At 39.4% G+C, this 15020-nt stretch overlaps 2 protein-coding genes across 6 annotated transcripts in view; one reads left to right on the top strand and one right to left on the bottom strand.

Annotated features, from left to right (window-relative positions):
* Positions 1–10632, bottom strand: part of USP33 (ubiquitin specific peptidase 33) — a 38364-nt gene extending 27732 nt beyond the window's left edge. For 2 of the 3 annotated variants that reach the window (XM_039556287.1, XM_039556286.1), the window contains exons 1-4: positions 10512–10631; positions 4832–4970; positions 3758–3811; positions 1609–1671 (exon numbers count right to left, since the gene is read on the bottom strand). In XM_039556287.1, the coding sequence (XP_039412221.1) occupies positions 1609–1671; positions 3758–3811; positions 4832–4912 (198 nt within the window). In that variant the 5' untranslated portion in view covers positions 4913–4970; positions 10512–10631. Of the gene's footprint in view, positions 1–1608; positions 1672–3757; positions 3812–4831; positions 4971–10511 lie in introns of all 3 variants that reach the window. The other variant, XM_039556285.1, reaches the window with a different exon arrangement.
* Positions 10633–10937: 305 nt separating this feature from the next.
* Positions 10938–15020, top strand: part of MIGA1 (mitoguardin 1) — a 37364-nt gene continuing 33281 nt past the window's right edge. Inside the window, exons 1-4 of one of the 3 annotated variants that reach the window (XM_039556304.1) lie at positions 10938–11030; positions 11766–11935; positions 13687–13864; positions 14846–14982. In XM_039556304.1, the coding sequence (XP_039412238.1) occupies positions 11813–11935; positions 13687–13864; positions 14846–14982 (438 nt within the window). In that variant the 5' untranslated portion in view covers positions 10938–11030; positions 11766–11812. Of the gene's footprint in view, positions 11031–11179; positions 11357–11765; positions 11936–13686; positions 13865–14845; positions 14983–15020 lie in introns of those variants that run through there. The other 2 variants (XM_039556303.1, XM_010408988.4) reach the window with 2 other exon arrangements.

The raw sequence follows: 15020 nt of genomic DNA on the forward strand, positions 1-15020 counted from the left end.
TCTTGTTAGAAGTGCTACAATTCACAACAAACCACTTTTCAAGGAATATCTGTAACTGGCCGTAATGGGAGCTACCTCCTCTGCAATGTTTATTTCTACTGGTTTGCTGTAAGAAATTCAGGCTGTGTGCAGCAATCTAAAGACTAAGATAAAATTTTTAGTTCAGTTACAGTAAGAGGTGCTCAGATCAAACCAAACATTCTAGACTCAAATAGTTCTTCTGTTGACAGCTTCACGCTGTGAAGCAATATGAAAACTTGACAGATGAAGAATATTTTTATTGTTCAAATCTTAAGGTTTTTTTAGCCTCCTCGCTTAATGTAAGATTGGGTACACAACTGCTAGCTTCCTCCAAATATTTTCATAAATCCTCCCTGTATTTCTTCCTTATATGTCAGCATCAGCCAGGTTTATAGACAATGAGGGGATTTGCTAGAAATTAGGAAAATACTACAACTGCTACAGGACGGCCAAGTTCCTTCTCTCTTCACTTAGTAAAACCTTGTACAAGAACAATGTTTTTAATGGAAAGTGGGCTAAAATCTCATCAGGTAGCCCTCCCCCCACTAAAAATATCAGACATAAATAACTCAAACAATTTCAAACATGAGAATATGCTTAATTCTGCAGCTTCAGATCCATACATAATTACAAGACTTCAGAGCAATAGCTTAATAATTTTCTTGGAGTGGATGCAATGAACATGACTGCAGTACAGGGAGCCTTGCTGGTGTAAACTGGAGTAAGCAGAAGTTGGGTCATGCCAACCTCACTTCTCTCATTTTAATAAGTTTATTGATATTTTTATTAAAGAAGAATCCAGAAAAGTGCTTACTATCCTCAAATTAAAATTAAGTAATAAGAAAATCAAGACAAGGATGTCACAGACACAGAATTAATAGTTTGCCTGCCTTCTCCTACCTGGCGAGTACATAACGTTGCTAAGGCAGCACGCAAAGCAGGAATAAACTACTGTAAGAAGCCAAGAGGTATAAAACTGTAGGCAAGAAATTCAGGGACCATCTGTTCCCCAACTACTCTAGAAACACCTCATCTCTGAGTCTATTGTTAAGGCTTTAGAACTGTGATTCAGCTTTAACAGCTGATAAAAAAACTCTGAAAGTATTTATATAGATTTATATTAATGCACTATCTATTTGTATAAATATATACTCACTCTTCTCAAGGTCCTGCTTCAAAACAAAACCAAAGAATTCAGGAGTGGTGGTAAAATGCAGTCATAAGACCACTCCTTGTAAAACCCTTGTATCAGGCAGCCACAGAAATTTACACTGAAGTAGTGAAGTAATACACATAAGCTGAGGTACTCAATAAGTCCTCTGTGCATCTTGAAAATCAGCAGTAATTTTTCTTCTTTTTATTTTCATTTCCACCATGTTTTTTAGAAGAATTGCATAACTAAGTATGCAGCTGCACATGAACTATAAGCTCACATGCTCCTACTTAGCAAGACCTGCTTCTGTAACATGAAAAACAATTACAGCTAATCAAACCTCCATAGTTAGCTAACATAAGCTATTGACTTTACTGAAATAAAAGTTCTCTACTTCAGTGCTTCAAGAAACTGTTACCAGCAAACACACATACCTGGGAATGGGTGGTACTGTGATCAACATGGGATTCACCACAGCCAACATATGTACATCTGTTCTGTTGGGCAAGATACACAGAAGTATACAGAATTAAAAAGTGGTCTCAAACAGGTTTACAGAATAGGAATATACTGCCAGTCCCTTTAAAATTCACTCAAATTTCAAACCTTCAGAGTCCTACTCAAACCAAGAGACATGCACAGTAAGCAATAAAATAAATATCACCTAAAGCAAAAAAGAATGCTGCAAGATTTAACTCAACTACTCTCACTGATGGGCAACATTTGGAATACAATTTTTTGGCCATTTTTATATATTTATTCATATTACTGTCAACATATATTTTTTACAATTCCTTATTTGGTGAAGATTGTTACAGAAAACACAAAGTTAATCCAGTGCCTGAGTGGTGAAATACTGAATGGCAACAGCCTCGGACCATGACATGTTTATACAAAAATCCCGGCCTGCCCCTATCTGCAGTGCCTATTCATCAGAGCATTGCTTCACAACTGATTAGTTTCTTCACCTTTACATAAGGGTTTCCAGCACTATATGGCTAAGAACTTGCCACATTCTAGTTATAACATGCAAAATAATTGTCAATTTTAATCATGCTCATTGCAAAATATATTTGGCTGAGTCGAGTGTGGAATCTTGCAGCTGCCAATCTTCAAGCAATTTTTGTTAATTCCTCATTTGCATGAGTCAGGCCAATCACACAGGAGGGTATAGCAGGTTATCTGTATAACTCTCTAAGCATGTTAATTTATACAATCAAATAGTAGCTGAACATGGCCAATTTACAATATTAAATAATCACAGATATTTGTTAGGTTACAGATAGTTTTCATGCTGGGATCTCACCAGGTTTTTCTACTGAAAAAGGTGAAGACAAGATGCCAATTCATCCAAGAGGAGAAACATCACAGCATGACATTAAGTGTCCTACTGCCACTACAAGACTCTCCTATGGAAATGTTGGTATAAAATTTAGTTTTTCAGTAACAGTCTAAGAGCTCTATGTGAGAAATAAAAAATATGTTTTAAGCTTGACAGCATTTTCCCACCTGCCAGGTTGATGCATCCCTGAACACCTCTTCCCTACTCCCAAGAGGTTTTTTTATATGTAATTAAAACTTCAGGCCAGCTAACAAGACATTAAACACTGTTTTTCCCCCTTCATCTCTGCTATTGACAGAAGGAGCAAAATAATCTGATCTCTTAATTGTTACCACCACCCACCAAAAAGGACACAAATGAAGGGGATTTTAAAAAATGCTCATACATACACCTAAAAGGTGGCATTAGCCTAGAGATCCTTCTGACAGTACTTAAAGAAAAGTTGCCATGAAATGAAGTCAAGCCTACAGGGCAACATTTCAATCTCTGTAAACAGCTGTAAGTCCAAAGACACAAGACATTTTAAAAACTAAGTTAGCTGTATGCTTTCCAATTGGGATCATAGATCAGTCAGAAGCAACGTATTTGAGTTTTCTGTATTTTTTTTAAATACAGTGAAAATTATGGCTTTTTGTAGAAAGAAAGAAGAGTCAGGCAAAAGCATATTTATGACACAGCTAAACCCAAGGTAAAGACTGGATGAAATCTGCACAAAGGAGAATGTTCATATAAGCTTCTGCAAGTTCCAAAATAAGGAGTTTTTTTCTTTGTTTTGCTTAAGAATAAAAAATTCAGAGTATGCATTATTATGTAAAATGTCTGCATTTACTACTAGATGTTACTACTACAAATGCTAAGAAAGGCTTATAAAAAGTAATTTAGTTAATTCAGGAATAATAAATTATTTTTTAGATCTACAGACCCAGGGAAAAGATTAAAAAAACTTTCAGAACTTAAGAGCTAAAAAGTATCATAACTGACATAAAAACACTAATATGCTACCTTCCCTCTTATAAAAAAGAAAATCTCATTTTAAGCATATTATTCTTAAATGACAAGAAATATGTACCCAATAGATGGTAAATAATTTAAAAAATAAACTGCAGAAGAAGCTTTGTTTTTAAATGGTAAGTTAAACTAATTTCAAAAACTTCATTACAGATGCTTCTTAAAAAAAAAAATACTATCAACTTTAACTTTACTAGAAAATGACTCTACTATGGAACAACAGAACAACTTACCTCTAAGCATGCCCAAAGGTTGGGTCCTCTGACTTTACAGTCCTGACAAGTGCCCTATTGGAGTTCAACACAAAAGCAAGCATTATTTCACTTACTTTCACCAGTATAACACAGCTTCAAGACAAAACCAGAAAAAATACTGTTGAATAACTTCAAGACAAAAATACTGATGAATAACTTTAAGACATGAAAGGACATGTTGATAACCAACCTAGTTTTTTGCTTCCCATAATCTCAGGATCAGCATATTTTTCTACCAAAAGCTCAGATTTCTCTCTGACTTTCCATCTTAAACCAAAAATCGCTTTTCTATGTAAGGCACAATTATGTACCATATCACATAATTACAATAATCTTCATAATTGGTCTTTCCTATAAATTTAACATAGAAATAAAAGTGATAGAACTTTTAATAAATTCACATTCCTTCTTGCAGACACCACCTGCAAAGGTTTACACAAAAAAGATGCAACACTAGAAAAATGCTGTACTCCTCAGTAGCAAATTAAGGGTTATAGAAATTTAGCACCATGGACAGAAAAGGTTTCACTTTTCATCACCTCCCAGCTAAAATGAGTTAGAAGATCCTCCTTTGTTACATTTATTAACATTAGCTTGAAACCAAGAGATCAGGGAGGGGAGGTTTCTCAAACTGTGGCTTCTCTATCAGAAAGAGAACTGTTACCCAAGTAAACTCAAGCATAAATTTCTTTGTTCCAGTTTCTACTTGAAGTCAGTTGCACTATGCTACATTGACATTCCAAGTAACTAAATGCTACAATGGCAATGAAAATAAAGTTCAGCTTGGGGCTATGCTAACTCTTTTAACTAATGATTCCATTAAAACATCACTCGTGGCAAAGGTTCTCTTTAAGTGCTGAAAAATAGTTTTTCAGCTTCATCAAGTCCATAATTCTTCTCATACTTTATTTAAACCTTACTATTCCAGTAGAGGAGCTTTTACCCATGCTTGACACTTAAATGCATCTTATAACTAATAATACACTAAAATGTGGACCTAAAAAACCTGACCAGTTAACAGTGATAGGAAGAAAATGAATTGCTACAACTCACATGAGATTTCTGTATTAATTCCTCCTTTGTTATCTCACCAACTGATTCCAAGTGTGGGCAATTGCTGCTGGGTGATGACATTGCTGAAGCTGTATTTTCCAAGATCCTGTAGCTGGAATTTCCAACACCAGGGAATCACCTGTCAACAGAAGAAAGAATGAGTAAAACCCAATTCCTTAAAATAGACAGCAATATTAGATATCTAACATGCAACATATACATAACTTTTAAAACAATGTGCCTTTTAGACTAAGTTAGTATAAATAACTTTATTAAGATACTCCAATAGCCCAAACTAAACCTGCTGACTTCTAAAATGAAATCCAATGACTTCCAGGTCATAAACTAAAAGAATCCTGAATGTGGCAGAGCTGATTTGGGTAAATTATTTAACTTCCTGGACTCTGTCATGGCACCGAAATGACATTAACATTAGTTTTCAAGCCTACCTAGAACTGACAGTGGCTTTGACTGTATACTCTGGAACAGGATCTTTGCAACACTGCTGAAGTGTGCTGAAGCTGTGAAGGCTAAACTGCAGGAACACAAGACTCATTTATCACAGGATAAAGAAACTTTATCTTGATTTTATTTATTTACAAAGACGCATTCTAGATTCAGACATATTATATAGCAAAAGGAAACTGCAACTTGTGACTCACACGTAGCACTAAACACTCAGCAAACTTTTATCTTGTTCTCTTTGCCACTCCAAGGTCTCTGGTGCGGACACAGAAACTTATCAGAAATAAAAAATGCTAAATATAATCACATTATTATTCCAATAGCTGCATAGAAAGCAACAGAAAGAAAATAAAAAAATTAACTCTGTAATGTTCTTTTTATAAAAATACTCCAACTGACTCATTCAGACAGGGACCATCCAATAACTTCATTTCAGTTTCATCATTTAAACAACTATTATTGATGACTCAATCTCTCTAAAGGCCAAGAAAAAATTAACTTTTTTTGTCCAATTATTATCTGTCCAATGTAGTGCTCCTTTATCAATACTTGCAACTAAACTTCAACTCAGTGATGTACTCTCCTTGATCAGTTTGCAGCCTTTGGAACTGTTATCAATACCTCTTTCCACTTTGCCTGTGTGCTTTGGCATCTTTAGGTTTGTTCCTTCCTCTTATAGGACCAATCACTCCTTTGAATATTAAGCACCCTACAGCTTTGACAGAGTGAGGGAAAACAAACCTTGCATAATGGGCATCTCAGACACACTCTCTGGTAAACTCTCAGCTTATTATGTCTGACTTGTTTTTTAATTCCATTGCCTTGCAATAAGATCCCTTTGAATCAAGAACCATTTCAGCTCCCTTTGGTCATTTTTCTATATATGTGTGTGTATGTGTATGAATAGTCTGTTTTATTACTATAAACATTGTTACACAAATAATATTATTAAAGTATTACATATTATTTGTTTTGAAATAATGTGATACTTCATGTCACATATTATATGAACATATGTATATACCTGCATATATACACTCAAATACATTTTCTTTACATATAAGCAATTACTTATATACAAATAATGTATTTATTATACGTATAATTGTATAAATAGACTCAAAAATGAGTGTGTATGTTTCAGTCTTTTTTAATATCATGTTAACAGTTGTTCAACAAAGTATTTCAGAACTTATCTCACAAGACTGAAAATACCACAGTAAATTAATCATTTAGGACTTTTTTTCTAGATGAGATCTAAATTCTCTTCCTGGACCAGTGACATGACATTTAAAATGCATTATTCTAAAACATAAGCTCCAGCTGGAGAAGTACTTCCTCAGTTCAGTGACAGACTGTCTGTAATCTATATACACTGTTACTGAAAGACACTTTAAATAAGGCAACAGTTTTTCAAGCCAAATCTCCTCAACTTCCATCATATTAGCAATTCCTCTTTGAACTGTAAAGTTCCCTTTCAGAACAGAAATGGCAACACGAATGCATATTACATCTTCCACAGTTTGCAAAGTCTGTTCAAATGTTAAAAAAGGACAAGTGAGTTTCAAATAAAGCCCTGAGAACATTAAATGCAGTGAGATTATTTAATACAAATGCTTTAGAAAGACTGATATAATGGATTAGGTAAAGCTTTAGGCCTAATTTTTTTATGAAAGAAGCTTTCTGAATGCATTATTCCAAGTAATACAAAACAATGAATGGAGACTTCACCTCATGCTGCCAGATTTGTATTTAATGTATTTAACTTTTCATACACGCAACTGCACAAATCGAAACCTGCAGTCCTGAACAAACCCAAACCCAGGAGTTCTGCTCATGCCAGTTTCTGTTTCTTGGTCTGCACCTCTCTTTTTCTAATAATCATCAGAAAGGCCAAAGCTGTTCAAACTCAGGTCCCTGTAGATATGGTCCCTATTCCTTGTCCATATGGAGAGCATCTCTTGTGGAAGTGTACTTAATGTTACAAATTCTTCACATGCCATTATATGAGCAAAGCTGAATGGCCTTTCTTTCATGTTTTGTTAACAAATTTTTTACACACCTCCTTCCATCTTGAAGCACTGTGATAACTCACTGTACTGCCATAACCTTGGTAGCTCAATATACATAGCTGCAGAAACACATTCTGTAAATTTTTATGTTAAAGTCTAAAACTGTAAAATTAATTCAAAACCATGACTCATCCTTCACCTCCCTAAGTCCTAGCAAGCCCAGGGTAGCCCCTCCCTCACTCACTGACCTTCCTCCATGTCACCACTTCCTACTCTGTCTGAAGAGATTGCATTTCTTCCCCTGCAGCTCATTATCACATCTGCTTTTACACCAGCTTCTGCATTGCGCTGATCTCATCCAAAAATTGTTTTTCTGCATTTTCAGTAATTGAAAAAAACCCCAAAACAATCCAACAAGACTACTTTTGTAGTTTCTCTTGCATTCCATTTTATACTCCTGTTCCAAAGCTGGAGTATATCTCCATTTCATGATCCCAGTGAGATCATAGAATCACAGAATGGCTTGGGTTGAAAGAAACCTTAGAGATCATCTGTATCAAAACCCTCTGCCATGGGCAGGGATGCCACTGACTAGATCAGGTTGCTCAGGGCCCCAACCAGCCTGGCCTCGGACACTTCCAGGGATGGGGCATCCACAACTTCTCTGAACAACCTGTTCCAGTGCCTCACCACCCTCACAGCAAAGAATTTCTTCCTAGTATCTAATCTAACAATCCTGCCCTCTGAGTTCAAAGTCATTCCCCCTTGGCCTATCACTACAGGCCCTTGTGAAAAGTCCTGCTCCAATTCTCTTACAGCCCCTTTAGGCACTGGAGGTTATATAATGTGTCCCTCTCCTCTCTTCTCCTGGCTGAACAGCCCCAACTCCCTCACCCTGTTTCCACACTAACTGTTCCTGATCACACTCGCGCAATAAGCTTCTCATCAAATGCTTCCCAAATATCTGGGAGGAACTTTGCAGTCTACTGCCAGCTCTCTCCATTGCTTTTCTTCAGAGGTTTCAGTTCACCTATCTCAATGCTTCATACTACAGCATGCCATCAAGTGAACCAATTAATGCTCCAAAGCAGGAATTACCAAAATGCTTGTGCTTAGAGCATGCACAGTTATATTCAAAGAAAAAAGTATCTTGAACTCCAGTCTTGGGATTTTTTTTTGTGTTCCTGACAAGGCTTTTCATTCACCAAGAAAAAAAATTTGAGCCATCAGAGAAATATGAACCATAATTCAAACCATCATGACCAGCAACCTAGTTATTATTCAGTAGAATTCCACAGCACCACCGACTTGTGTGGTGCCTACCATGGAAGACCTATCACACACCCAGAAAAATTCCACCAAACAGTAAGAGAATTCAACTGATCTCGAAAATTATCTTTGGCTTGTGTAAGGAACCCAGTACTGCCTACAGAAACAAAACAGACTTTAAATTCTTTCAAAAATTTTTGAATTAATGATTTCATTTGCCTAGTTACAGTAGTTAACACTTCAACAGATACTGAAATAAACAATTATATGTGTTATGTATTCCACTGATGTTCTAAATATGGAGTCATTTTAACAGATCATTTTACAGAGTTCAGTAAGGGAATGCTGATGGAAGATTTTAAGAATAAAACGATTATTTTGAAGACATCAATTACATGAAGCAGAAATTGTGTCCTCATTACAGGCTTTTATTATTTTGTCGGTACTGCTCTGAATAACAGCATCTCAAACCAGTAATCTCTAAATTCAGGCTCCTTAGCTGCACTCATAGTTATTTTACCAGTGATGCATTGGAACAATTTCATTTAACATTTATTTTCGTTTTACAGCAACAAAGCAAGAGTGACACAGGGTGCAACTTTGTACTTGAACACTTAATTGCTTAGAATACTAAGGAGGTCTGGAAGTTCAGTAATTACTTGCCATACTGATATTCTTCACACTTCAGAAAAAACCCACCAGTGTTCGCTCTAAGCTATAAAAGCCCACTGAAGCTATAGCCTTAGGCATATTCAGATTTTTAAGACATGTTTTTTATCACTTTTCCAAAAATGTGTGGATTTTTTATAAACTTTACAGAAATTACTTCAGCACCACTTTGTACATAAAAGATATTTTTACCAAACTTGAAACTAGTCTTCTTAGCGTGTGAAATTAAGGTTCATTTTTCTTATTTCTTGACCTAAGTTCTTTCACATTCTGCCAAGAAATAGGTAGTTTTGAATTTTATCTCCCACCCCTCCATATTTTTATCTTTTTTAAAATCTACTAACAATAAACAAGCACATCCCATTTTCTTGAAAAAAATGACACCAATCCTGGCTCTGGTAGACAATTTACTTTATCTATTTAGTATAAAACCTGGTATTTTCCCACTAAATAACAAAAGTATGCTCAATAACCTGGTCAGAGACACCTGGTCGTTCTCCTCAGGCACCAAGAGCTAACCACTCAAGCAAGACACAAATTGGTAAGTCACTTCCATTACATTTATTTTCTGCCCTTAAGTACTGCTCCCACAGAGAAAGGACATTTTAAAAAATGCTGGCGTTGAAGATATATCCTCTTACAGGGTTAGACAGTTTTCATTTTATATTGGCTTTCAGGGCATATAGGCCACTCTTCCGTTTCTTTCTTCCACCACGCTAAATCCTAACTATGAAACCCATTAGCTGACCTCTATATTTCTAAGAGGATTTTCCTAACTCGGGCTTTGCCTAAGCGCAGGAGAAGCCTACAGTGATTTTCCACTAGGTGATACCCCGGACTTTTCCCCCAGGCTGTTCCACCGCTCATACCCGGTGATCCATGCGCATGGATAACTCGGGCAGCGAACAGGGCCATTTATCGGTAAATTACTGTTTTTAGGGATTGCGCGGTATCCACGGTACCGCTGCCGCACAGCTGCAACTTCAGCAGAAACCTGCGGAGGTCTGTGGCCGCTTCCAGCCGGCGAGAGCGCGGTCCCGCCCCACACGGCCCCGCTGCCCCGGACCGGGCACCGCCGACCTCCGGTCCCCGCCCAGCCCTGCGGGACCGCGGTGCCCTGGCCGCCGGGACGGCTCCCGGGGCGGCCGCCATCGCCGCGCCAACACCCCCTGGGCTGTGAGACCGGCCGGACACACGGCCCCGCCGCGCTCCCGCCCTCCGCAACACCGCTCCGCCGCTGCCCAAGCGGGCCGTTCCTCTCTTACCGGAGCAGCCGGGAGGATGCGCCGCGCACGGATCCCGGAGCTCAGCCGGGCCGCGATCAGCTCCGCGTCTCGCCCCGACGGCTCGCCCTTGCCTGCGAGGACAGCGGCGCTGCAGCGGGGCTGCCGTGGCGGAGCTGGGCGCGCCCGGGCCGCAGCTCCGCCAGTGCCGCCCCGCACACGCGCGGACGGGTGGGCGCGGTGCCGCGACGCCGCCACGGGACGCGCCCCGCACAAAGATGGCGGCGCCGAGCGCCTCAGCCGTTCATATCAGCGCTGCCCCGCACAAAGATGGCGGCGCAGGGGCTCGCCCCGCCCCCGCCCGGCCGCCCGCGGCGGGAGCTGCCCGGAGCAAAGATGGCGAGCGCGGCCTCCGGACGCCACGGGTCTCTCTCACGTGGCAGCGGCTCCGCCCGACCGACAGCGGCCGCTTGTCCCTGTGCCGGAAGCGGATCCCGCCGGTCTCCGGGCAGCGCCGGGGCGGGAGCGGAGGGAGCTGCCCGCGGCCCCGGTGCTCGGCAGGTAGCTGAGCGCGGCTGTAGCGACCCGGCCTGGGCAGAGCTGCGCCTTGACCCGGGAGGCTGCGGGGAGGGGGCTGAGGGGCGCGCGGGGCACCCGGGTCTGTCCGCTGCCCGCCCGCGATGCCGGGGCTGCCCGGGCTGGGGAGGGCTCAGCAGGGCCGGGCGGAGGTGATTTCTGCCCCACGGCCTCCGTCGCCTCCCGCCGTGCCGCGGCTGTGGTGCCGGAGTCGCGGTTCGGAGGCTTCGCCCTGTGTTCAGCATCAGGGAGTGAGAGGGGTGCGCCTGGATCGTGGAGATTACGTCAGGCTATAGCGGTTTTTTCTCACGGTGTGTCTGCAAAATAATCGAAGCGCTGAATGAGATAAACTTTTTCTGGCTGCTGTCAAATATTTTAACTCTTTCAGCTGGCAAAGTGTTCTTCCAACAGTCGTGGTTTCAGAGGCAGTGTTGTTGCTGTGCGTGATTTAGAGGATATAGTAAGTGAACGGCCGGCTAATCAAAGCAGACCGAGCCCTCTCTAGTCCTGGTTGTACATCTGCACGTCTGCACACAGCAGTTGGACAAATGGGGCCTAAGCTGAACCAGCAAATTTGCTGTCTCCACATTACGACTTGCCTCTACTCCAAAACATCAATCAAACAAGTCATGTACCTGTGATGAAAGAGATTTGAGCTTGTGGAAGAAAATCGTCCTGGGCTTCTGTTGCATAACTTAGTATGTGTCCTTCATTTGACAGAGTATTCTAGAGACCATCTGTGATTGTTTTCAAGATAGTTTCGCTTAATGAGGTATGGGAGAGAAGGAGCCATGTCAGAAGAAGCTGTTGCTGAGACACGATTTTCTCTGAAGACAGTAGCTTTACGGGTGTTTCATCTTCCCCTTTCTTGGTATTATTCTCTTAACCAGGTAATAAATACATTATCTAAATATTGTTACTTTGTTATACATTTAGAAGTTTATTGCAGTGTTGTGCGTGCTCTTGTGATCTTAGTGTGAATTTAATTTGTACAGAATACCTTGGAGTTTAGTTTGTTTGCCACACTGAACTAAAATAAGCATGTCTTTTTGTCTTTTTCTGCTAATAAATGCTTAGTACATCAGCATACATCTGCTTTACCTGCAGTGTCTATATATCTCCATTTTGTAACAGTGCAATGATTCTCAAAATATCAAAATTCTCAAGTTGCCTTTTTTTTCTTGTAGAATTTTTTTTAGTATTTAAAAGCTAAGCATAACTGTCATTAAATTTTGAATAATAGTATTGAGTTCTTCTTTTAAAGCCCAGGACTTTAATATGACTGTGTTTTATTTTTATTGAATTGGAAGCTTATCAGCAAAAGCTATGTAAAATTTCACATTTCCCTGTAAATACTTTTCTTTTACTGCATATAAAACCAGGATGAAGTATTCTCAGTCTTAACAGTATATGCTCATTTTCACATTTTTTCTATATTTAAGTACTTTAAACCTCTCAGTGCAAGATCACTGATTTCTTTTTTATGTTGCAGCATATTCATATCCTTTTTAAATACCATGTGCAACTCCATTATGTGCAACTATTAACTTTCCTCTTTTTAGAGGTTTTCATGTCACTGTTAATCAATTTATGATCATGTTTGTAGGCACATACAAATTTAAAAAAAATCTCTTCATGGTTCTTTGAAACGTTCATTTTAACATTTAATTTTGTGATCTTAGAAGTCTTAATCTCAGATGTTTGGTTGTTGACTCTTTTCTCTGAAATACAGTAGTCTTGTGTAAGTTTGTGTTGGTGTTTCATGCACTGCCTTTTCCTCACGGAGTCCAGTGGTAGTTGTAGACTTCAGTCAAGGCATGGTACCAGGAAGGGCAGGGTTCTCAAGTCAAAGGTGCTTGACTTGTTGATTGTAAACTCAGTGCAGAGAGAAGCTTTCAATGCTTCTTCAAATTGCACAGTGCTGATAGTATTAAACAACTGCACAGCAATCAGGAGTGCCAGAGTGCAGTGGTGCTCTGTGTGCTCTCTCTGGTATGAGGAATCATATTACAGAAACACCATATGAGGCCTGAGGACTGTGGATCTGGTTTTCTCCCAGCAGTCAGTTCCTCAAGCAGCGTGAGTTTCCAAAGATTTTTGTGAACTGTGGTTTCCAGTTAAATGGCACTTTCCTTCTTTGTATATCTTGCTACTTTGTATGTTACAAACTTTGTTAAAGGCTTTTGATACAAGTTGCTTGAATATGTGGTTCTTATTTACTAATTGAAACACCTGTGAACCTATGACTTCTCTATATCCAAAATAAAATATAAAAAAATTTTAAACCGTTTATTTAGAGAAATGTACTTAAATACATTCTCAAATTGAGAATACATTCTGCTCAAATTGAAACATCACACGAGTGTTGGCATTAGGATCTTCCCCGTTCTTTCACAGCGCAAGAAATAGTGTTGTTGTGAAAGGTGAGTTCCTTCTCAGTATTTTTTTGCTGTTAGAGATTTAATTGAAGCCCTGCATTGTCCTGGCATTAAGAAGAAATTAAAAAACCCAAATCTTTGTTTGAAAGTCATTTGCTTAGATCCCCATAGTCTGTGGATTTGCAGTATACTTTATAGTTCTTGGTGCTGCAGTCTGTCTCTCAGTATATATATTTGCAATTAAGTCACACTTTTATTTCCAGATAAAGCTTTCCCCAGGGTTAAAGAAGCTTTTCACAGTAACAGCAGTGAGTGCAATATCTGTGATTTTTCTGGCCCATCACTTTAAAAGAAGACGTGGAAAGAAAAACAAGAAAGTGCCACCATGGGAACCAACTCATCTCGTATTAGAGTGTACTAAAGCAGCTGCTTCAGAAAAAGGTATGTCATGGAACCCCCAAGTTAGGGGTTTCTTTGTTGTTTTCTTAGAAAGGAAAAAAAAGGGGTATGAGGGGATGGGTGTGCATAACTGTAGTAGTAAAAAAAACTATTTCCCTTTGATCATGGAACATTTTGGGTTGAAAGAGACCTTTAAAATTCGTCCAGTCCAACCCCTGCATTAAGCAGGGATATCTTCAGCTAGACCAAGTTGATCATAGACCCATCCAACCTGGCCTTGAATGTTTCCAGGGGTGGGGCATCCATGACCTCTCTGGGGAATCCATCCCAGTGTTTTGCACCCTCATTGTAAAAACCTTCTTCCTTGTTATCGAAAGTAAATCGACCCTCTTTTAGTTTTAAAGCCATTATCCCTTGTCCTATTGCAGCAGGCCCTGCTGAAAAGTCTGTTGCCATCTTTCTCACAGGCCCCCTTCAAGTACTGAAAGGCTGCAGTAAGGTCTCCCTGGAGCCTTCTCCAGGCTGAACAACCCCAACTCTCAGCCTGTCCTCATAGGAGAGGTGCTCCATCCCTCTAATCATCTCCATAGGATGGAACACCTGAGTGGGTTTGAATTGTTAGACTTTAAAGTTTGAATTTGTCAAATGAGAAACAAAATTACAGTATCTTATAAAGAAGCTGGGCTTCTTCTCAAAGGTGAAGTTTTAATCACAAACCAGGATTAAACCCCTTTTTATCAATAGTGTTTTAGCAATGGGTTTTGCCATTCTTGTATGTGTATCTCAATACTGAGAAATTCAGATCTGATTTTTTGTAGAATAGGAGAATAATTAAGCTAAAACGCATAGTTATTATTATAGATAGTGAATTCAAATGTGTCATTTCTGAAGTAAATAAAAGAATAATTGTGGTTTGCTTCTAAACTGGATTTTATTGAAAAGAGTAAATGCAATTCTTGATAGAATTGCAAAAGAAGCAATATTTTGAGTTTGCAAGAGCTTTAAAATAAGTGTATCTCTTAGGTTCTAGTTGTTCCAGTAGTCGACAAAACTTGACTCTTTCTCTGAGCTCTGCCAAGGAAAAAGGATCTCAGTCCTGTATCTATGCAAATGGAGGACTTTTCAGTAAATACTCTGGTTCAGTTCAAAGCCTGACTTCGGTAAGTAAAAATGTTTTAAGGCTCTTGAATATCTATTA

Source organism: Corvus cornix, chromosome 8 (genome assembly GCF_000738735.6).
Source record: "Corvus cornix cornix isolate S_Up_H32 chromosome 8, ASM73873v5, whole genome shotgun sequence".
NCBI lineage: Eukaryota > Metazoa > Chordata > Aves > Passeriformes > Corvidae > Corvus > Corvus cornix.